The sequence below is a fragment of the Trachypithecus francoisi genome, unplaced genomic scaffold, assembly GCF_009764315.1.
Source record: "Trachypithecus francoisi isolate TF-2019V2 unplaced genomic scaffold, Tfra_2.0 Lachesis_group20, whole genome shotgun sequence".
NCBI lineage: Eukaryota > Metazoa > Chordata > Mammalia > Primates > Cercopithecidae > Trachypithecus > Trachypithecus francoisi.
This window is the reverse complement of record NW_022681466.1, coordinates 35,194,230-35,219,150: the sequence shown is the minus strand read 5'-3', so window position 1 is coordinate 35,219,150 and position 24,921 is coordinate 35,194,230. Positions and strand designations below refer to the sequence as shown.

General features: G+C 40.0%; 1 protein-coding gene across 1 annotated transcript in view; it reads right to left on the bottom strand.

Moving 5' to 3' along the window:
- MED13 (mediator complex subunit 13) overlaps nucleotides 1–24,921 on the bottom strand; it is a 127,377-nt gene that overhangs the window by 14,161 nt on the left and 88,295 nt on the right. Inside the window, exons 17-26 of the mRNA XM_033183742.1 lie at nucleotides 17,811–17,972; nucleotides 13,287–13,510; nucleotides 11,722–11,911; nucleotides 10,254–10,716; nucleotides 7,734–7,953; nucleotides 6,585–6,776; nucleotides 5,865–6,088; nucleotides 1,381–1,523; nucleotides 737–895; nucleotides 442–627 (exon numbers count right to left, since the gene is read on the bottom strand). Of these exons, the coding sequence (XP_033039633.1) occupies nucleotides 442–627; nucleotides 737–895; nucleotides 1,381–1,523; nucleotides 5,865–6,088; nucleotides 6,585–6,776; nucleotides 7,734–7,953; nucleotides 10,254–10,716; nucleotides 11,722–11,911; nucleotides 13,287–13,510; nucleotides 17,811–17,972 (2,163 nt within the window). The remainder of the gene's footprint in view (nucleotides 1–441; nucleotides 628–736; nucleotides 896–1,380; nucleotides 1,524–5,864; nucleotides 6,089–6,584; nucleotides 6,777–7,733; nucleotides 7,954–10,253; nucleotides 10,717–11,721; nucleotides 11,912–13,286; nucleotides 13,511–17,810; nucleotides 17,973–24,921) is intronic.

Below are 24,921 nucleotides of genomic sequence, written 5' to 3'. Positions count from 1 at the left end.
TGGAGGCCGGAAGTCTGAAATCAGTTTCGTTGGAGTGAAATCAGGATGTTGGGAAGGCTGAAGGGGATAATCTGTTTCCTTGTCTTTTCCAGAGTCTAGAACTGTATTCTTTGGTTCATGGGCTCTTTCACCATCTTCAAAGTCAGCAACATAGCATCTTCTCCCTTTGACTTTGCTTCCTGCTGTTTCCATCACATGGCTTTCTTCTCTTCTATGTAGTCAAACCTCCTTCTGCCTCCTTCTTATAAGAATACATGTTATTGCATTAAGGGCCCAACTGCATAATTGAGGATGATCTCTCCATCTCAAGATCCTTAACTTATCACATCTGCAAAGTCATTTTTTGGTAAAATAAGGTAACATTCACATGTTTCAGGTATTGGACATGAATTTATTTTGGGAGGTATTCTTCAGACTACCAAAATGGAACAAATTACCTACCATTGTTGGGATTGAAAGCTAAATCCAAATTTTCAGTGGTATAAGTAGCTGAAGCTACTTGCACAGAAGCAGAAGTAGGAAACACAAGTATATGAGTACATGATGTGTCCTGTGGGGTATTTAGCTGAGATGTCTGCATGTTTAGAGTCGTGCTTCTTCCAAATACAGAACCAGTTGACACCGAATCTGAAAAATGAAAGACATTTTTTTCTTTTAATAAATGAAGAATAAATGTTATGTAATACTTAAAAACTGCATAAAGAATTAAATCTGATATAAACTAAAGATAGCTAACCTGGCATAATAACAAAAGAGCCTTGGGGCTCCATTGCCACCAAGCAAGCACTGAGAATGCTAGGGGAGTCTGCAGCAGATATACCACACATTCTACACATGTCTTTGAGCCTTTTACTTAGAGACTGCAAGTTTCGACGACTCAGCAAACAGCTCCAATCTGTGGGTATCGACAGTTTAAAAAAAAAAAAAAAAATCACAGTAACAGCATTATTAATATCCTGTAGAACCAAGTTAAAGTTAAAACATAAAAATAGTTAATGGCTTTTAAATTAGTGTATTCCTCAAACTGGAGTCATCAAGCCAAACTTACTGCTGATGCTACTCAACATCCTTTATCCCCCTAATATTAGGTATACCAAATTCAGTTAGTATCTGCTCAACAGAGGATGAGTTAAATAACAATCAGAAAGTGGAAAAAACAGAAAACAAGTAAGAACAGCAGTAATAAGACTGCTATTAAAATTAAAAAAGAGTAAAATGTCTTTTTAAAATTTGAATTAAGCCATTTGTGGCCTAGACATATGTGTTTCCTTATTTGATAACCTTTGCATTGTATTCAACATATATACCTAGATGTGGTCAGAACAGTGTGTGAATTAACATAAAACAGAAATATAAATACTAATAAAAGCACAACTTTACCTTTCAATTCTCCATGACCAATCCTTCCTAGACGACCAATTACAACTCTCCATGGTAATGAACTCATTTGTACAAGTCCTAAGCACCACTCCCAAAGTTTCTGTAGACCAAATTTTCTAGCAGAACTTTTTTTCCGACGAGCCCTATTGTATGAATAAAGAGAGTGTCATAAATATTTCTAAATTTTATGATTTTTTTTGTTGTTGTTGTTTTGAGATGGAATCTCACTCTGTTGCCCAGGCTGGATGGAGTGCAGTGGTGCAATCTTGGCTACCTGCAACCTCCACCTTCCTGGGTTTAAGTGATTCTCCTGCCTCAGCCTCCTGAGTAGCTGCAACTACAGCTGCGTGTCACCACACCCGGCTAATTTTTTGTATTTTTAGTAGAGATAGGGTTTCACCATGTTAGCCAGGATGGTCTCAATCTCCTGACCTCGTGATCTGCACGCCTTGGCCCCGCAAAGTGCTGGGATTACAGGTGTGAGCCACCACGCTCAGCCCGACATTTTAAGAGAGCTCAAATTTGTGAAAAACAGATTCCCTTTATTTTAGTGCTTCACACCTTTACACAAGTCCTAAGCGAGAATATTCATAAAATCATAGGTTTGGCATGTTTTTCTATTTCATATTACAATATATAAATTTTTTAAAAAATTTGTCTAAAACACCTCAATTCATCAGAAATACTGCTCTCCACCAGGGATTTTTTTTTTTTTTTTTAGATGGAGTCTCACTCTGTCGCCCAGGCTGGAGTGCAGTGGCACAATCTCGGCTCACTGCAACCTCTGCCTCCCAGGCTCAAGTGATTCTCCTGGCCTCAGCCTCCCGAGCAGCTGGGATTATAGGCACCCACCATCATATCTAGCTAATTTTTGTATTTTTAGCAGAGAGGGGGTTTCACCATGTTGGCCAGGCTGGTCTCAACTCCTGACCTCAGGTGATCCTGTTTCAGTATCCCAAAGTGTTGGCATGAGCCACCGCGCCTGCCCAGCAAAATTTTTTTTTTTTTTGAGACGGAGTCTTGCTCTGTTGCCTAGGCTACAGTGCAGTGGCGTGATCTCTGCTCACTGCAACCTCCGCCTCCTGGGTTCAAGTGATTCTCCTACCTCAGCTTCCCCAGTAACTGGGATTATAGGTGCCTGCCACCACGCCCGGCGAATTTTTGTATTTTTAGTAGAGATGGGGTTTCACCATCTTGGCCAGGCTGGTCTTGAACTCCTGACCTCGTGATCTACCCGCCTTGGCCTCCCAAAGTGCTAGGATTACAAGCATAAGCCACCCCTCTTGGCCCAGCAAACTGTTTTTAAAGAGCCAGTACTTCAAATGGGAATAGCCAGATTTGGTCCATGGGCTGTAGTAAGCAATCCCTGTTCTATACTATAAATTGAAGACTGACCAAAACACCACACTTCTCAGTCCAAACAACATTGTTACATGTATTCTGCATACATATCCTTCACTAGCCAAACATGCAACATAAGCACTCTGTGGCTGAGCAACAGTGACTATTTTATTATTATTATTTTTTGAGACGGAGTCTAATTCTGTCACCCAGGCCAGAGTGCAATGGCGTGGCCTCAGTTCATTGCAACTTCCACCTCCTGGGTTCAAACAATTCTCCTGCCTCAGCCTCCCTAGTAGCTGGGACTACAGGTGTGTGTCACCACACCTGACTAATTTTTGTATTTTTTTCTTTTTTTGTTTTTGAGACAGAGTCTCACCCTGTCGCCAGGCTGGAGTGCAGTGGCATGATCTAGGCTCACTGCAACCTCCGCCTCCCAGGTTCAGGTGATTCTCCTGCCTCAGCCTCCCAAGCAGCTGGGACTACAGGCATGTGCCACCACGCCCAGCTAATTTTTGTATTTTTAGTAGAGATGGGATTTCAGCACGTTGGCCAGGAAAGTCTCCATCTCTTGACTTCGTGATCCACCCAACTTGGCCTCCCAAAGTGCTGGGATTACAGGCATGAGCCACCATGTGAGGCCTAATTTTTGTATTTTTAGTATAGATGGTGTTTCACTATGTTGGCCAGGCTGGTCTTGAATTCCTGATCTCAGGTAATCCGCCTGCCTTGGCCTCCCAAAGTGTTGGGATTACAGGCGTAAGCAATCATGTCCGGCCAACAGCGGCTATGACTTACTGAGTACTTACTATGTACCATCCATTGTGCCCAATCAATTTACATGTAATACCTCATTTCATCCTAACAACTCCATGAGACAAATAAAACTATCCTCCCAACTTTATATATAAGTAAGCTGTAACTCAGCTGCATAAGGGTAGTTATTCCAAGGTCAGTAGTGGCAGGTTTGCGATTTGAGCCCAGGTCTCTCTGACTCCATCACTGCCCGCTTTTTTTTTTTAAGACAGATTTTCACTCTTGTGCAGGCTGGAGTGCAATAGTGCAATCTCGGCTCACTGCAACCTCCGCCTCCTGGGTTCGAGTGATTCTCCTGCCTCAGCCTCCCAAGTAGCTGGGATTAAAGGCATGTGCCACCATGCCTGGCTAATTTTTTTGTATTTTTAGTAGAGACGGGGTTTCACCATGTCAGTCAGGCTGGTCTCGAACTCCTGACCTCAGGTGATCCATCTGCCTTGGCCTCCAAAGTGCTGGGATTACAGGCGTGAGTCACTGCACCCAGCCCCATCATTGCCCCTCTTAACCATTATCTCACTTCTACTTTATCAAGGAAGTAAAATGGTAATACTATTTTGATAATGAAAAGGGTGGTTTTTTTTCTCTACTTTCTCATACTTCACAGATGAGCACATTCTTTCCCAAGCTCACTTAATTAGTATAAATATCCGATTAAAAAAACAAAATTGTATCAAGGAAATAAGATAGGAAGCACTGTTCTAAGGTTCATAATATAAAGCTTAACAGACTTGTTTTTTTTTTTGAGATGGAGTCTCGCTCTGTTGCCCAGGCTGGAGTGCAGTGGCGCGATCTCGGCTCACTGCAAGCTCCGCCTCCCGGGTTTACGCCATTTTCCTGCCTCAGCCTCCCGGGCAGCTGAGACTACAGGCGCCCGCCACCTCGCCCGGCTAGTTTTTTTTTGTATTTTTTAGTAGAGACGGGGTTTCAGCATGTTAGCCAGGATGGTCTCGATCTCCTGACCTTGTGATCCGCTCGTCTCGGCCTCCCAAAGTGCTAGGATTACAGGCTTGAGCCACCGTGCCCGGCCCAGACTTGTTAATGTTTATAACCAATAATATAAAATTATTGTTCCTATCTTCTGCTTCCCCAGCACCCTAAGACCTAATAATCATTAGATATTTCTGCATATATTCAATTTCTCAACTAAAAAAGAACAGGCTTTTATATAACAAGGAAGAAAATAAATAATAGAACCCAAATCTTTTTTTTTTTTTTGAGACAGGATCTCACTCTGTCACCCAGGTTGAAGTGCAGTGGCGCAATCTCAGCTCACTCTGCAGCCTCAACTTCCTGGGCTCAAGTGATCCTTCTGCCTCAGTCTCCCAAGTAGCTGGGACTATAGGTGTGCCACTATGCCCAGCTAATATTTGTATTTTTGTACAGACAGGGTTTCGCCTTGTTGCCCAGGCTGGTCTTGAACTCCTGGACTCAAGTGATCCGCCTTGTCTCAGCCTCCCAAAGTGCTGGGATTACAAGCATGAGCCACCATGCCTGGCCAGAACCCAAATCTTAAAACTAAAAATCATTTCACGGATTTGCTTTTCAGGTTCTCCTGTTCAGCGTTCACCAGCTTTGATAACTCAAAATGAGGCTCACCTGTTGGGACCTATTAGTTATATCCTTCGCAAATAACTGGACATAGTATTTACTGCCAAGAATTCTAAAATGGCCATCATATTCTGAAGACATGCTAACTTTTTTTTTTTTGAGACAGTCTCATTTTGTCGCCCAGGCTGGAATGCAATGGCATGATCTCGGCTCACCGCTACCTCCGCCTCCCAGATTCAAGTGATTCTCCTGCCTCAGCTTCCTGAGTAGCTGGGATTATAGGCACCCACCACCACACCCGGCTACATCCTAACATTAAATGATAAAATTTTAAATTGCCAATTTTAGTAAATGAAGTTAACTTAGTTAATTAGGGGCTATATCTTAGATGGTATATGAGAAAAGTTTAATGTTTTATACTTACTAGACCATTTAATTGCAGAAGTGTTTTCTAACTACATCTTTCACAAATGTTCAGCTAAAATAATTGCCTCAAGCTTTATGACACAGAAGTTAGTGACCTTAATGTTTTTTGTTCATATAATCATAATTACTTTTAATTATCTTATACAATATAAACATTCACTACAGAAAAAAGTAAAAAGCACCCACAATCCCACATCTTAATATTTTAATATATACAAAACCTTCAAGCTGGTTTTCTATTCATTAAAAATGAAACTCTATATATACACACACACACATATATATACACACACACACACACTCACACACATGAAAAATGGAATGATATGATATACTTAGGGAAATACAAATACCTATTTGGAACATCGATGTTAATGATACAAGTTTCTAAAAGTTCTCCATAGAGATCTGTGCAAGATGCAAGAATCCACCTTTGATCATGTGATAAACAGTATCCCACAAAAAGAACATTGTATTTCTGTCCAGCTTCTCCAAATGTTTCTCCTAGCTCTGTCTGTTTGTCCTTCACTGGAGCCAGAATAAAAGGAGGTGCATAAAGTCGAATACACTCTGGTCTCTATAAAATAAAAAATTAAGGTATTATCATACTATACAATCTTAGATAAATATGTATTTAAAATGTAATTATCATTTACCTAATTATAAGATAATTGGAAAATGAGAGCTAAGCCAAAAATTGCACTTAGTTTTGCATAATATCATAAAAGTGTTGGCAGGGCGCAGTGGCTCGTGCCTGTAATCCCAGCACTTTGGGAGGCAGAGGTGGGCAATCACCTGAGGTCAGGAGTTCAAGACCAGCCTGGCCAACAAGACAAGCCCCACCCCCCCCAACACACAAAATTAGCTGGGCAAGATGGCGCATGCCTGTAATCCCAGCTACTCAGGAGGCTGAGGCAGGAGAATCGCTTGAACCCAGGAGGCGGAGGTTGTGATGAGCCGAGACTGCCCCACTGCACTCCAGCCTGGGTGACAAAGTAAGCCTCCATCTCAAAAAAAAAAAAAAAAAGTATGTATAGTCATTCAACAACTTTGGTCTTGAAAAACATACTTACATCAGGACTTCTAAGGGCAGTTTCCATGGCTAAACCTGGACCAAAGCCAGTCAATGTTTTCACATTGGTTGATGTTGGAAGTGGCCTCCGACACTGGGTAAAGGCCGAAAAAGCCAGGGATTTTAAATGCTGGGGATAGATTTCTCTATCTTCATGCTTCACAGGTTGCAACAGGTACTGACAAGGAATAATCTAAGAAGTGTAGGCAAATATTACAAATGTTAAACTTTCAAAAGAGAATAACAGGAATTGTGGGTCTAAAACTCTAAAAACTTTTTACTAGAAAATTTAAACAAAACCTAATTTAAATGAAAATTTAAGAATTGTTTTCTTATCTATTATGTAGGCTTTGAATAAGTAGCCAATTTTATCAATGGGTTCTGAACTAAAGGACTATTTAAAATTTTCTAGCCAGGCGTAGTGGCTCACACCTATAACCCCAGCACTTTTGGAGGCCAAGGTGGGCGGATCACAAGGTCAAGAGACAGAGACCATCCTGGCCAACATGGTGAAACCCCATCTCCACTAAAAATACAAAAATTAGCTAGGCGTGGTGGCACACGCCTGTAGTCCCAGCTACTTAGGAGGCTGAGGCAGGATAATCGCTTGAACCTGGGAGGCGGAGGTTGCAGTGAGCCGAGATTGCGCCACTGCACTCCAGTCTGGCGACAGAATGAGACTCCATCTCAAAAAAAAAAAAAAACAACAAAAAACTATAAATTTTCTATGTAATAATTATATTAATAATGCCACTGACCAGTCCTGAAGTCTATAAAATAAATTCAAAATTTCTTCTAACAACTTAATATGGTTAATTGCTTTCTCCTTTTCTTGCAACCTGTCTTGTATGTGCTATATCTTTCTATTTAGGCTCATGAATTTAAAAATTGGCTTATAAAAGTAACACAGGAGAAACATTTAATGTACTTAATGGACTTTTTTTAAATTCTGTATTATTACTGTGGTATGACTGTAAAGTTTATCTTTTATAAATTATCTAAGATTTATACTATGATATTAAAGTAAAATCAATATAACAGAACTTGGCTTTTAGATAATCAATTTGAATACAGAAAAGTAGTATCTGAAACTTCTGACAACATCAAACTGTTTTACATAATTTTAACTCACAACATTTATCACTCTTACCTGTACAGAAACAGTACTCTTGATATGAGGAGGAAGAGTCTGGACCATTTCTAGAAAGCATCGAAGTAGCCCCAATGTCCACACACTAGAAGAGTTAGTGCTCTCGTCTGTATTTTCGTATGTAAAAGGATCAATTATATAAACAACAATTGCAGGCGGATATGTGATCGCATGTGAATCACCATCTGTGGGGATTCCCACTTTATCCCGATCCATCGTGCTAAAGTTTAAGGTAGAAATGAGACAAAAAGTTATACTGTATATGCTTGAAGTAGCATCTAAGCAGGTTTTTTTTTTTGAGACGGAGTCTTGCTCTGTCGCCCAGGCTGGAGTGCAGTGGCCGGATCTCAGCTCACTGCAACCTCCGCCTCCCGGGTTCACGCCATTCTCCTGCCTCAGCCTCCTGAGTAGCTGGGACCACAGGTGCCCGCCACCTCGCCCGGCTAATTTTTTGTATTTTTAGTAGAGACAGGGTTTCACCGTGTTAGCCAGGATGGTCTCGATCTCCTGACCTCGTGATCCGCCCGTCTCGGCCTCCCAAAGTGCTGGGATTACAGGCTTGAGCCACCGCGCCTGGCCTAAGCAGGTTCTTAATATACCTCCCTCCTCCCTCTTTTTTGGTGAAAGATGTGAGAAAGCCTCTCTGAAAATGAAAGACATTTCTTTCTCACCAAAGTGAACCATAAACATTGTAAATACAATTTCACAATATATAAAGACACTTGCCTTAAGAGGTCTTACCTTAAATTTACCAAAAAAGAAAAAAGAAAAAAAGAATTCTTAAAACCATAGAGTATTAGATACAAAAGATCGCTTAGAGTTTAAGGGATAAAACTGAGACAAAGATAGGTCTCTTTGTCTGAGGCTATCTCAAATAGCTTCCCAAATTTATAAAGTTGGCTACAGGTAGAGCTAGGCCAGAAAGAAACCACGTTTCCAGAAACCACATTTCCAGACTCATTCAATGTTCTAGTACATTTTTAGACTATACATATATGTTTGTTTTTTTTTTGAGATGGGGGTCTCACTATGTTAACCAAGTTGGTCTTGAACTCTTGGTCTCAAGCAATCCTCCTGCCTTAGCCTCTCAAAGTGCTAGGATTACAGGCATGAACCACTTAATCTCGTCCTATTTTTAGACTATATACATTTATTTCATACTTTATAGCTTCAATGGTGAACAAGTTTCCTTCTTTGATGGGTGATTTGATTTTTTTTACACTTCAAATCTATTCATATGTTCAAGAGGGGTGGATCAATCTGGGTAATGATTTGTTTTTACCCACATGAGTGTAATTTTGGGCACAACTGCATCCTGGATAGCTGACAGATATAATTAAGCTCTGGTTAACCTAGCCTATAAATCAAAAGGGAAGATCACTCAAAACCTTCATCATAAAAGGAATGAGAGCTGTCATAATCATTCCTGTCACCATAAATAACTTGGAATCACTGTGTAAAGTACTTAATGTATATTGTATCATATTACTCTCATCTTACACATAAGAAAACATGCTCAGAAAGTTAGAGTTTCCCCAAAGTCACAAAGCAGCTAAATGGCAGAGCTGAGATTCAAACTTTAGTATGACTCTAAAGCCTCTAAATAGACTGGGTCAACAGTGACTTCTCAATCACTAGAGTGATTTGCAGAGGCAAATCTACTTGACAATTATGCCACAGAAGACTCAAATGTCATATGGGTATCTGGACTACATGGTTTTCAAGCTCTTAATTCCCACCCTCAGATTCTAGAATTCTATGATAAAGATTTTATGAAGTAAAGTCCTCATTATAATTTTATACATAAAATATTCAACACTAGACCTGGTGCGGTAGCTCATGCCTGTAATCCCAGCACTTTGGGAGGCTAAGGCAGGCAGATCGCTGAGTCCAAGAGTTCCAGACCAGCCAGGGCGACATGGTAAAACCCCGTCTCTACAAAAAAGTAGCTGGGTGTGGTGGTGCATGCCTGTAAGTCCCAGCTACTCAGAAGGTTGAGGTGGGAGGATCACCTGAGCCCAAGAGGTCGAGTCTGCGGTGAGCCGTGATCATGCACTGTACTCCAGTCTGGGTGACAGAGTGAGACCTTGTCTTAAAAAAAGATACAAACTAAAATTTCAAGAATAAGATAAAAAAGCACTTTATGTTCATTCAAAATGTCTAAAAAAACAGCATGGTTGGGCATGGTGGCTCACATCTGTAATGCCAGCACTTTCGGAAGCCAAGGCGGGCCGATCAGCTGAGGTCAGAAGTTTGAGCCTGGTCAACACGGCAAAACCCCGTCTCTACTAAAAATACAAAAATTAACCAGGTGTGGTGGCACATGCCTGTAATTCCAGCTACTGGGGAAGTTGAGGGAGGAGATTCGCTTGAAAACAGGAGGCAGAGGCTGCAGTGAATGGAGATCCCGCCACTGCACTCCACCCTGGGCAAAAGAATGAGACTCTGTCTCAAGAAAAAAAAGAAAAAAGAAGTATCATAGTTTTCATATTTCTGCAAAAGCAGTATTTTTAAAGGTACCTTTCAGACACATCAGGATGCGGCTGAGTGGGAAGTGAAGATGATTCTCCAGAAATCCCAGCTGTCTGTAGAGTTGATGTCTGTTGCCCTCCTAGTTGACCACTCTGAACTGTATTTGCTTGTGTAGACATGGATCCTGCAGCATTACTGTTCATACTGCCAAAGGGTGGAAACGAAGGTAGTTTATTTGATGATACTCCACTACTCAAGTTGGAGGATGATGAAGATGAAGTTGAAGCTGTGGTCAAAGTTGAATTAGCTGTGGCAACTGAAGTAGATATGGCAACACCTGAAGTCATTGTCATAGTGCTGCTCGCTGCAGATGCTAAGGTGGCAGATGGAGTATTAGCATTTCCAGTATTTGTCATCTGAGGTGGAGTAATCAAAGACTGACTTGTAGGGGCAACTAAATTTGGCTGGGAAAGTAGAGAGCTGTCCAATGGCAGGGAAGCAAGATAAGGACCTAAAGAATAAAAACAGGTAGGAAATTTAATTCTTTATTTCAGCGACTGGTTCTTTTTTTTATTCTACTGTGTAAACAGAATCATAATCCAGTTGATGTTTTCTTGGTAATTATAGCCCCTACATTGCTTGCTAATGGTGTGACCTACATTTGCTTTCTATTTTCCTCTAGAAACTGAAGAAACATATTTAAAATGGAATTGAAAAAGCCAGAATTTTCACTCAAAATTAAAGAAATGATTACTATGAAAGTGTAACAAAATTCTATTTTCTAAGTATAATGAAATGTAAAAAAAAGGTATCTAGCAATATTCATCAAACTATTCAAAGGGTTTCTAAATCACAAATCAAATAAATATTGACTACATTGGCAGCTAATTAAAATATAAAATGGTATAATGTTATCATGGCGTTCAAATTACAGGAATGTCTAATGAGATTCAATATTTTGGTTCTGCATCTCTTTGGATTAAGTCTAAAGGAAGTCCACTGATATTTATTTCAAGAGTATTTATAAGCAATACAGTTGGGCATGGGTAGAATGAAAGAAAAAAATGTATGTAACAAGCAAGTCTTAAACAGCTGTCATTTTCTTAGCTACAACAAAGAACTATTTCTTGGTTTGGTAGAGATTAACTATAAATTATTTTATCTCTGAACTGTAACAAATGAAGAATCTTCATGTTATTAAAACATCAGACCCTACAGAGGCAACAGAAAATTTATTTATAACCCGTAATTTCATCCTACCTGATGGGATCCCTCATTAGGGATCAGCAAACTTGTTCTGTAAAGGGTCAGATAATAAATACTTTTGTCTTTGCAGCCACACAGTCTCTATCACAATTACTCAGCTCCAATGTTGTAGCACAAAAGCAGCCAGTGAAAATACACAAATAAATGAGGATGGCTGTGTTCCAGTAAAATTTTATGTACAAAAACAGCTGGTGGACTAGGCCACATTTTGCCAACACCAGCCTTATACAAATAAATACAAATTCAATACCTAGGTCATATCTGCAGACTTGTGCATAAAGCTTGAGTTTAGAAAATGCTTCATTGTTACCATCAGCTGCCTGAGAAAACCATTCTGCTACCAATTTTTCTGATAGTTTATTTGATGCAGTAGATCCAACTCTCATGATCCCATCTGTTAACAGTCGAGAAACAGGTCTATGTTGACCTAATCGACAGGACTACAAATATACATACAGAAAGCAGAATTAGTAAATTTATTATAGTGTTTAGGTACACATTATAAAACCAAGCATGAAAGCTATTTAAAATAAGCTTAACCATTTGCAATTAACAGTTATGATAAAAATATCAAGGGTGTTTTTAGAAGTAGGTCAAAAAAATAAACATATCAAGAGTGAAATGGTGCCACAGGTCTTTTTCATTTTTACATTAGAAATTCATTAAATTTTTTTCAAAATTAAAATATCTCTAATGAAAAAACACCTAGATAACAATAGTACCAGAACCATGTGGTTTGAATAAAAGCTTGCAGAATGCAGAAATAAGTAAGCATAAAAATGCAGGATTTTAGGTATACATTAACTCCATGAATTATGAATACACATATCCCTAAATCAAAGCATAATAAAAATTGGTATACAAATTTATTTATATATCCTCTCCGTCTAGTTTTGTGAGTCACTGATTTTTGTTGTAAGAAGCCCAATGTCAAATAAATTTGTAACATTGGATTAAGCAAACTTAGAAGACTTCTTTACTATAAGAATTTCAAAGCCTTTAAAAACCTAGTACGAATTGTGAATCTCTAAAAAGTAATATAATATACAATGTTTCCCCAAGCCTATTTAACTATGGAACTTTTTTTCTGAGAGGATTTTACCAGCTAATGTTCCAAATAACACCCTTTGGGAAATGTTTATTTATTAAAAACACACTACAAATACCTTGTAATTATGTGGAAAATTTTATAAGGAAGCTAAACGAACATACACTAACATTCAGATTGTAAAAGGAATCAAAATTTAAAGACTAAATTTCTAAGCCTTTGTGGAAAAAGGAAGGAATAATAAAGTAAGACTTTATGTCCCATAACACTTTCAATTTACAATTATTGTGCCTGGTAATGGATATTGAAAATTATAACTTAAAAGAAAGGACAAGAATTTCAGACCCGAAATGGACCTTAGTGATATCTAGCATAGATTTATTTTACATATGAGGAAAGTGAGGCCTAGTGTCACTACCTGAAATCCTGGAGAATAAAGACTAGAATTTTTGTAAATGTAATTTTTTTCCTGAGGAGCTACTTAACATTTACCCTTTGTTTTAGAAAAGGCCACATTAAAATGGATATATATACATGCCCTCAATGTTTCTTCCTCCAATAGGGAGATAGCCACTCTGACCCACGGCATACACATCTAACAGACTGGGTCAAACTCAGCAAAGAATGTAACTGGCTAGTATGAGAAATAAACATCTAATCTGACATTATCACTGTGTCCCAATCAACTGAACTGCCCAGTATGCTGTATATACAACAATACAAATCGTAAGGTACTTTTAAAATGTCATCTCTTTTTAAACACCTACCTCATATATTGCAGTAAGATCTCTAAAAAAGCTTTTGGCTCCATTTAACAATGCTTCATTCTCTGGACACAGTACAACATAGGCTATATCTCTTTGAGATCCATAGGGTTCCAGCATAAGTCTCTCCCAATAAGGAAGAGCAAATGGAGAAAGCACCAGATAATCATAATCATAACCCAACAAAAATGTGGGGATTGGCAGTGGTTCTGGGGATTCATCAGTTCCTAAATAAGAAAGATGTATTTTAAGAAAACACTTAAAAACAAGACATGTCTCCTTTTTATTTAAATGTCAAAAGTTAATGAAGTCATTATGAGTGAAAATATTTTATTACAGACAAAAATACTTAATGCCAGTGATCAAGACTTTTCAACAGTTAGGAATTTCCTAAACAAGTCTTTTTATTTACTTATTTTTTTGAGATAGAGTCTTGCTCTTTTGCCCAGGTTAGACTGCAGTGGAACAATCATGCCTTACTGCAGCATTAACATACTGGGCTCAAGTAATCGTCTGGCCTCAGCTTCCCGAATAGCTGGGACTACAGGTGTGTGCCACTATGCTTGGCTAATTTTTAAAGTTTTTGTAGAGATGGGATCTTGCTGTGTTGCCCAGGTTGGTCTCAAACTCCTGAACTCAAGTGATCCTCCTTCCTCAGCCTCCCAAAGTGCTGAGATTACATGCGGGAGCCACCACGTCTGGTCTGCATTTAAATTTTTGGCATGGGTCTGGGTGTAGTGGCTCACACCTGATTCCCGCACTTTGGGAGGCCGAGGTGGGCAGATCACTTGAGGTTAGGAGTTTGAGACCAGCCTGACCAACGTGGAGAAACCCCATCTCTACTAAAAATACAAAATTAGCCAGACGTAGTGGTGCATGCCTGTAATCCCAGCTACTCGGGAGGCTGAGACAGGAGAATTGCTTGAACCCAGGAGGTAGAGGTTGCGGTGAGCTGAGACTGCGCCATTGCACTCCAGCCCGTGCAACAAGAGCAAAACTCCGTCTCAAAAAAAAAAAAAAAAAAAAGGACATAAAAATACACTGTAGGCCAGGTGCTATGGCTCATGCCTGTAAATCTCAGCACCCTGGGAGGCTGAGGTGGGAGGATTACTTGAGCCCAGGAGTTTGAGGCCTAGGCAACACAGTGAGACACCATCCCTATTTATACATTTAAAAACAATATAATTTAAAAAAATAGAAAAAAGAAAAAAACCTTATTAAGAGTGTAGATTTCGCCGGGCACGGTGGCTCAAGCCTGTAATCCCAGTACTTTGGGAGGCCGAGGCGGGTGAATCACGAGGTCAGGAGATCAAGACCATCCTGGCTAACATGGTGAAATCTCGTCTCTACTAAAAATACAAAAAAATTAGCCGGACGTGGTGGTGGGCGCCTGTAGTCCCAGCTACTCGGAGACTGAGGCGGGAGAATGGCGTGAATCCGGGAGGCGGAGCTTGCAGTGAGCTGAGATCCGGCCACTGCACTCCAGCCTGGGTGACACAGCGAGACAACGTCTCAAAAAAAAAAAAAAGAGTGTAGATTTCATGTTAAGTGTTCTGTTTTTTAGGTTTTTTTTTTTTGTTTTTGAGATGGAGTCTTGTTCTGTTGCCTAGGCTGCAGTGCAGTGTTGCGATCTCCACTCACTCCAACCTCCACCTCCTGGGTTCAAGCAATTATCTCACCTCAGCCTCCCGAGTAGCTGCGATTATAGGCACATATCACCACACCTGGATAATTTTTTGTATTTTGGTAGAGATGGGGTTTCATCATGTTGGCTAGGCTGGTCTCAAACTACTGACCTCAAGTGATCCGCCCACCTCGGCCTCCCAAAGTGCTGGGATTACAGGCATGAGTCACCATGCCTGGTGAGTGTTCTTAACATAATAAAAAATTTTTAAAAGACAATGACCAACAATCTAATAGAAAAATGGGTTAAGAGCATGAAGATTACAAAACAAAACTATAACACATAAAAAGATGATCTTTCTCATTAAAAAAAAAGTAATTTAAAATTAGTAATAGCAAACAATGATAAAGCTATGTGCTAGGTACTGTTGAAAGCTCTTTGTACTGACTCATTTAATCCTCACAAAAAACATAAGGCAGAAACTATTATTAACTTCATTTTAGAGATGAGAATAACATAAATTAGGAAGTTAAGCAATTTCTCTAGCGCTAATTTCACAAGAAGTACCAGGGTAGGAATTTAAACCCAGGAAATCTATCCCCACAGTCTGTACTATTTAATCTCTCAAACACTGAATCAGCAACCTGCTAGGCAAGGCTTTGGGAAAATAGGCAGTTTAACTGGTGGGCATTCAAATTGATATTACAGGGGCTGGGCATGGTGGCTCACGCCTGTAATCTCAGCACTTTGGGAGGCCTAGGTAGGTGGATCACTTGAGGCAAGGAGTTCGAAAACAGACTGGGCAACATGGCAAAATCCCTTCTCCACTAAAAATATAAAAATTAGCCAGGTGTGGTTAATGCATGCCTGTAATCCCAGATACTCATAAGGCTGATGCATGAGAACTGCTTGAACCTGGGAGGCGGAGGGTGCAGTGAGCTGACATCACGCCACTACACTCCAGTCTGGGCGAGAAAGTGAGACTGTCTCAAAAAAATAATAATAAATTTAAAAAAAAAGGTATTACAGAATTACAGAGAGTTATTTAATTTTTTTTTTTTTTTTTCTTGAAATACACATCTGGGTGCTTACAGTCTAGCCCTTTGGGAGGCTGCACTAGGGCCCAGGAGCTGGAGACCAGCCTGGGAAACATGACAAAACCTCATCTCTACAAAATATACAAAAATTAGCTGGGTGTGGTGGCACACACCTGTAGTACCAGCTACTTGGGAGGCTGAGGTGGGAAGATCACTTGGGCCCAGGAGGTTACGGCTGCAGTGAGCCATGATTGTGCCACTGTACTCCAGCCAGGGTGACAGAACATATCTCAAAAAAATAATAAATAAAATAAAAATACACCCATGCTTTAAAGCCAGGGATCTGTGCATTACTGAAATAGAGCTGTAATGATAATGGTGGAAACAATCTATATGTTCATAAACACTGCACTCGTAAAATATATTATCATATGTAAAGAACAATGGAATACATGAATACATATAGCCATTAAAAAAAAAAGATAATCTCTATATGTGCAGATAAAAATGATCTCCAAAATCAGTTAAGGCACAGAAATAAATAAATGTACTATATTAGGTTGTCTTTTTTTTTTTTTTTTTTTTTGAGACAGAGTTTCGCTCTTGTTGCCCAGGCTGGAGTGCAATGGCGTGATCTTGGCTGGTGGCAACCTCTGGCTCCCAGGTTCAAGTGATTCTCCTTCTCCTGCCACAGCCTCTCAAGTAGCTGGGATTACAGACATGCACCACCATGCCCGGCTTATTTTGTATTTTTAGTAGAAATGGGGTTTCTTCATGTTGATCAGGCTGGTCTCAAAGAACTCCCGACCTCAGGTGACCCACTTGCCTTGGCCTTCCAAAGTGCTGAGATTATAGGCGTGAGCCACCGCACCCAGTTACTATCTTAGTTTTTAAAATAATGTAAAAGTTTATACTAAAATATATTTTCTGGCTGGGCGTGGTGGCTCATGCCTGTAATCCCAGCACTTAGGGAGGCTGAGGCGGGCAGATCACTTGAGGCCAGGAGTTTGAGACCAGCCTGGCCAACATGATGAAACCCTGTCTCTACTAAAAATACAAAAAATTAGCCAGGCATGGTGGCGTGCACCCATATTCCCAGCTACTCAGGAGGCTAAGCCAGGAGAATTGCGTGAACCCAGGAGGCGGAGGTTTTGTAATGAGATTTAAATTATTTAGCCATTAAAAGAAGGAGAAAAGGAAAATATAGGCAAATCCATTACTTTCACATATAATACATTCCAAATCCATACACAAAAGTCAAAGATTTCAAGAAGTATTATTCCAAATACATTTGAAAAACTCCAATTATAGCCCACCTTTCAGAGATAATCTTCCACAAATAGTCCAAATATTTGGAATAGTCTTTTCATCACAGCTGACCATAAATCTGCATACCTATTATGAGAATTCATTTTCTACTCGTCACAACCAGCAAATTTCTTCTTTGTTGTAATTATTTTTAAATGAAGACCTTAGCTCCTTTTATCACTAGTATAGCCCTCATTCCCCACTCCGCCTCCCTTTTTCATTGAATTTTGTAAAATAATTTATAACAAAAGTATTTTTTTGCCATTAAAAAAAAAAAACCTTAGCAGTATGTCCCTTTCTTCATGTAAAATCTTGAGGGAAAGTCCCCTATGTGCAAGAACAGACCTAAGAGAAGCCACTCCTTTTGAAGCGGGGTTGGAGAGTTGAATAAGCTGAATGTTTGAAATGGTGGGGAAAAAAGCTAGGATTGGACCACAATGGCCTTAAGAATATACCACAAATATATTTAAAGAAAATTCATGTGCTTATTCTAGTTGGGCACAGAAATCTGAGAACTGAAATAAAATCAGTCATTATTTATCACTATAAATTACTTACCATAAGAGCCTCGGCCAGCCATTTTATGAAATTGTTGCCAAGTAAGAGGACCCTGAACACCCCAAGGTCTTACTGTTCTTTTTTTCTGAATGGCATCCTGAAGAACTGGCTGAAGAGAGAGGAGCATTCGAAGTATATCCTGTGAGCACTGCATACTCACATCTACAAGCATTTAAAAAAAAAAAAGTAATTAAGAATTGCTATTCCCAACACAAATAAAATTTTAAGATAATACAAAACACATATAGGGAAGTTCAGGTCTGCATCATCAAGAAGATTAAACCCTTGCTTGTGCAGAGAACTATATTAAGTTCTATCAGATGATCTGTAGAAATGGTTCTTCTAGATACTTACAACCAAGAAGACATACAATAAAAAGCTACTGTAACTTATCTCCATAAAAAGTCATTCATTAGCTGATTAATCAAATTTATAAATTAGTCAAATAAATTTCTTTCTTTTTGCATTTATGGTGGCTGTTTTGGTGCTGTAGGTATTTTACCAGAAAGAAGTCTGCCTCACATTGAAATTACATCCCATAATTAGCACTACTATGGTAAAGTGAATAAAGACTGGTTATAATTATTAAAGTTTAATTTGAAAAAAAAGTAGACTTTGACAATTCTAAAATACAAAAACTATACAGTAACTTGCTCACACTGCTAAAAAGTATATTATCCATAGATATTTTATAAGCTTATACATCTTAAAGATTTACAGATTATCAAATTATGACCTGCATTTCTGACCAACTATTAGAATGGGTATGAAAGGTGCTCCACATAAATGTCAAATGGCTCAAGGAAAAATCACTAAATGATATTGATATAATAAATGTGGCCCCCAGAATGGTCCAGTTGTACCACTCAACCTGTTTGAGCACAGTTATATTAAATCATTCAATTTTAATTTATTACCTTTGCCTAATTTATCGTTATAGGCCCCAATTTCCTATATCTAAAAAGTGTACTGGCTAGGCCCAGTGGCTCACACCTGTAATTCCAGCACTTTGGGAGGCCAACGCAGGTGGACTGTTTGAGGTCAGGAGTTTGAGACCAGCCTGGCCAACACAGTGAAACCCTGTCTCTACCAAAAAATATAAAACTTAGCCAGGCATGGTGATGCATGCCTATAATCCCAGCTACTGGGGAGGCTAAGGCAGGAGAATTGCTTGAACCCAGGAGGCAGGGGTTGCAGTGACCCGAGATCATGGCACTGCACTCCAGCTTGGGTGACAAAGTGAGAGCCCATCTCAAAAAAACAAAAACAAAAACAAAAAAAAGTGTACAGAACTAGATAAAACTAAGTTCCAAATACAATACTTAATATGTAATATGCTTAAATAAACTTTTGCATACACAGAATACTATTTAGTAGTTGAAAATGCTAATAGGCTGGGCTTGGGTGGTGGCTCATGCCTGTAATTCCAGCACTTTGGGAGACTGAGGCAGTCAGACTGCTTGAGCTTACGAGTTCATGGGCAGCCTGCGCAACATGGCAAAACCCTGTCTCTACAAAAAGTTAGCCAGATTTGGTGCCACATGCCTGTGGTTCCAGCTACTCAGGAGAATGAAGTGGGAGGATCACTTGAGCCCATGAGGTCGAGGTTACGGTAAGCCATGATGGCATAACACTGCACTTCAGCCTTGACAACAGAGCGAGACCCCTTCTCCAAAAAAAAAAAAAAAAAAAAAAGAAAAGAAAAAAGAAGACCAGAAAAAAATACCTATGAAGTACTATGCTTATTACCTGCATGACAAAATGATCTGTATGCTGACCCCCAGGACACACAGTTTACCTTTTACTTATATAACAAACCTGGCACACGTACCCATGAACCTAAAATAAAAGTTTTTAAAAAAACGAGTGATCATGGAGGATAATCAATCAATAGAAATAAACTGAAAATCCAGAAATCAACCTGCCTGCTTATGATAAACTGATTTTTGACAAAGGTACCAAGACAACTTAAAGATAACATTTTCCATAGGTGATTCTGGGACAACTAGATATCCACATGCAAAAGAATGAAGTCAGAACCCTTCCATATACTATATACAAAATATTCAGAATGGATCAGAGATCTAAATATAAGAGCTAAAACTAAAAAGTTATTTCAAAAAAGTAATAGGCGTAAATTTTCAAGACCTTGGATTAGGTCCTGACCTAGACATCAAAAGCACAAGCAACAAGAGAAAAAATAAATTGGACTTCATCAAAATTAAAAATGTTTGTGCTTCAAAGAATACCATCAACGAAATAAGATTTCACATCCTATGGAGATACGAAAAAAAGGAAAGTGAAAAGAAGCTGAGTGTGATAGCAGGCCCCTGCAGTCCTGGCTACCTGAGGAGGCTGCAGCGGGAGGATCGCTTGAATCCAAGAGTTTGAGACCAGTCTGGGCAAACTAGCAAGACCCTGTATCTTTTAAAAAAAAAAAAGATGAAAAGACAATGCAGAGTATAGGAGAAAATATATGCAAATCACACATGTGGTAAAGGGGCTTGTGTCCTTGTATCCAGGATATATTTAAAAAAAACTCTTAGGATTCGATAATAAAAATACATAAAAACCTAATTTTAAAGATGGGCAAAAAATCTGAAAAGTCATTTCTCCAAAGAAGATATGCAAATGGACAACAGGCACATGAAACAATGTTCAACATTATTAGTCTTTAGGGAAATGCAGATGAAACCACAATGAGATACTACTTCACACAAAGTATCACAATGAGATACTTTGATTATAAGATGACTATAAGAAAAACAACGTGACAAGTGAAGTGAAATCCTCACATGTTGCTGGTAGTTATGTAAAATGGTGCAGCTGCTATGGAAAACAATCTGGCAGTTCCTCAAAAGATTAAACAGGTCAGGTGTGGTGGTGCATGCTTGTAATCCCAGCTACGGGAAGGCTGAGGCACCAGAATTGCTTGAACCTGGGAGTCGGTTGCAACCTGGTTGCAATGAGCCAAGATTGTGCCCCAATGCACTCCAGCCTGGATGACAGAGCAAGACTCTTGTCTCAAAACAAAACAAAGGCCAAGTGCAGTGGCTCACGACTGTAATCCCAGCACTTTGGGAGGCCGAGGCACGTGGGTCACCTGAGGTCAGGAGTTTGAGACCAGCCTGGCCAATATGGTGAAACCCCGTCTCTACCAAAAATTCAAAAATTAGTTGGGCGTGGTGGTGGGCGCCTGTAATCCCAGTTACTCGGGAAGCTGAGGCAGGAGAATTGCTTGAACCTGGGAGGCAGAGGTTAGAGTGAGCCAAGATTGCGCCACTGCACTCCAGCCTGGGCAACAAGAGTGAGACTCCATCTCAAAAAAAAAACAACAAAAAAAAAGATTAAACAATATGACTCAGTGAGTCCACTTAAGAGTAATAAAAACATGTCCATATAAAAACTTGTATACAAATGTTCATGGCAGCATTATTCATAATAGCCAAAAAGTGGGAAAAAACTAAATATCCATCAACTGATGAATGGGTAAATAAAATACAGTCTCTTCATACAATGGAATATTATTCGGCAATAAAGTACTAATATGTGCTATAGCATAGGTGAACCTTGAAAACATTATGCAAAGTGAAAAAAGCCAGTCACTGAAGACCATACAGTATATAATGCTATTGATATGAGTATATAATCCTATTGATATGAAATATCCAAAAGCAGTAAATCTAGGTAGACAGAAAGTAGACTAGTGGTTGTCTATAGCTAGGAAAGAAGGTTGAACGGAAAAAGGGAGTGACTGCTAACAGGCAGGGGGTTTAATAAGAAAATGCTCTAAAACCGACTGTGTTGATGACTGCCCAACTCTGCATACTAAAAAGCAGCCAACTGTACATTTTAAATGGGTGAATTGTATGGTATTCTTAATTTTTGTTCAGCAAGTATGTATTTTTTTTTTTTTTTTTGAGACGGAGTCTTGCTCTGTCGCCCAGGCTGGAGTGCAGTGGCCGAATCTCAGCTCATTCTCCTGCCTCAGCCTCCCGAGTAGCTGGGACTACAGGCGCCCGCCACCTCGCCCGGCTAGTTTTTTGTATTTTTTAGTAGAGACGGGGTTTCACCATGTTAGCCAGGATGGTCTCGATCTCCTGACCTCGTGATCCGCCCGTCTTGGCCCCCCAAAGTGCTGGGATTACAGGCTTGAGCCACCGCGCCCGGCCGTATTTTTTATAATTAGAACAGAGCTTTCTCTATCTTCAACAAAATTAACATTGTCATTAAAATATACAAACTACACTGGCCAGGTGCGGTGGCTCATGCTTGTAACTCCAGCACTTTGGGAGGCCGAGGCGGGTGGATCACGAGGTCAGGAGATCGAGACCAGCCTGGCCAACACGGTGAAACCCCATCTCTACTAAAAATACAAAAAATTAGCTCAGTGTGCGGCGGGTGCCTATAGTCCCAGCTACTCAAGAGGCTGAGGCAGGAGAATGGCGTGAACCCGGTAGGCACAGCTTGCAGTGAGCCAAGATCACACCACTGCACTCCAGCCTGGGCTAAACAGAGTGAGACTGCATCTCAAAAACAAAACAAACAAAAAAAAAAAAAAAGAAAAAAATACATATATATACACAAACTATACTTTGCAGACTTAAATTCATTCAAACATATCTTCTTTCAAGATGTTAAAACTAAATAAACAAATCCAAACATCTATTTTAATATCCTGATCTACTGTGTTCATTATTCTAGGTGTTTAGATTATAGACAAAAATCTTTGCCTTTACACAGAGCTTTGCAAAGAGTGTTCTTAATGGAGGTAAGAAATAACAATTAATAAATTTTATTATGTTAGAAGGTAATAGTCAACACTATGGAAAGAAAGCAAGATGGAGAACATGAAGAAGGGTTTGCATTTTTATAATGAGAAGATGACATCTGACAAGATTTAAAGAAGACAGAGTTATCCACATAAATATCTGGAAAACGAGTATCCAAGAGGGAGGAAAGATGCCAAGGGCTCTAATGCAGGAGCTTGCCACCATTTCATGATGCTATAACTTAATCAAAGTATTCTAATATTGCACATTTATGTTTTCCAACATTATTTGTTTTTTGTTGTTGTTGTTGTTTTTTTTGAGACAGAGTCTCGCTCTGTCACCCAGGCTGGAGTGCAGTGGCGCAATCTCCGCTCACTGCAACCTCCGCCTCCCAGGTTCACACCATTCTCCTGCCCCAGCCTCCCGAGTAGCTGGGACTACAGGTGCCCGCCACCATGCCCAGCTAATTTTTTGTATTTTTAGTAGAGACCGGGTTTCACCATGTTAGCCAGGATGGTCTTGATCTGACCTCGTGATCCACCCGCCTTGGCCTCTCAAAGTGCTGGGATTACAGGCATGAGCCACTGCACCCAGCCCATTATTTGTTTTTAATACTGAAAATTTTTAATTGAAATATAAAGTCTTTTCTTTCTTTCTTTTCTTTTTGGTAGAGATGGGGGTCTTGCTATGTTCCTCAGGCTGGTCTCAAACTCCCGGTCTCAAGCAATACTCCTGCCTCAGCCTCCCAAAATGCTAGGATTACAGGGGTGAGCCATGGGCCCCATTTCTCTCTTTCTTGTACTAAATTATTTTCTTTGGACAAGTTCTTAAGAAGAAATTCATTTTTAAGTCTGCAGCTTTCTGTTTACATCAGTGCTTACTGTTATTCAAAAAACATATACCAGGTAAAGCTCAATGTTTTCCATTATTATTATTATTTTTTTTTTTTTTTTGAGGCGGAGTCTCGCTCTGTCTCCCGGACTGGAGTGCAGTGGCCGGATCTCAGCTCACTGCAAGCTCCGCCTCCCGGGTTTACGCCATTCTCCTGCCTCAGCCTCCGAGTAGCTGGGACTACAGGCGCCCGCCACCTCGCCCAGCTAGTTTTTGTATTTTTAGTAGAGACGGGGTTCACCGTGTTAGCCAGGATGGTCTCAATCTCCTGACCTCGTGATCCACCCGTCTCGGCCTCCCAAAGTGCTGGGATTACAGGCTTGAGCCACCGCGCCCGGCCTTTTTTTTTTTTTGAGACGGAGTCTGGCTGTGTCGCCCAGGCTGGAGTGCAGTGGCGCGATCTCGGCTCACTGCAAGCTCCGCCTCCTGGGTTGATGCCATTCTCCCGCCTCAGCCTCCGAGTAGCTGGGACTACAGGCGCCCGCCACCACGCCCGGCTAATTTTTTGTATTTTTAGTAGAGACGGGGTTTCACCATGTTAGCCAAGATGGTCTCGATCTCCTGACCTCGTGAACCACCTGTCTCGGCCTCCCAAAGTGCTAGGATTACAAGCTTGAGCCACCGTGCCCCGCCGTTTTCCATTATTTTGTAAGTTGGTTTTTAAAAACAAAATAATTATAAAGAGTGCCACTAATCCTCCTGCTGTTGTCATTACCACTACTAACATCTGAGTTCTTACTATGTGAGAAAAACTTTTTTTTTTTTTTCAGACCGAGTTTCACTCTTGTCACCCGAGCTGGAGTGCAATGGCAGGATCTCGGGCTCACTGCAACCTCCACCTCATGGGTTCAAGCAATTCTCCTGCCTTAGCCTCCCAAGTAGCTGGGATTACAGGCATGCACCACCACGCCAAGCTAATTTTTGTATTTTAAGTAGAGATGGGGTTTCACCATGTTGGTCAGGCTGGTCTTGAACACCTGCGTGGCTCATGCCTGTAATCTCTGCACTTTGAGGCGGGGCCAAGGTGGGTGGATCAACTACTCTGTTTTATATGTACTATTTCATTTGATTATCTCAATACCCTGTAAAGTAAATCTATTATTGACCCTATTTTAAGAAATCAAGGCACAGAAAGGTTAACTAACTTGGCCCAAGGTAGCAGGCAGTATTTAGTGCTAGAGTCATGTTTCAAACCCAAGCAGTCTGAGTCCACAGCCTATGATCTTAACTACTCTATATGGTTTAAAATAATCTTTCCTTTTTCTTTTTGAATACCTATGATATTTATTTGTATCTTTCCCTTTTTAAATTTGGTCCCTGGGAATGAATAATTGGATAAATGCTGATACTATGTCATACACATGAACTTAATCACTGATCCATGTGTTGTTCTCTTACATTTCAAAAATTTCCTTTAATAATAAAATGAACAACTGTAATCTCACTGC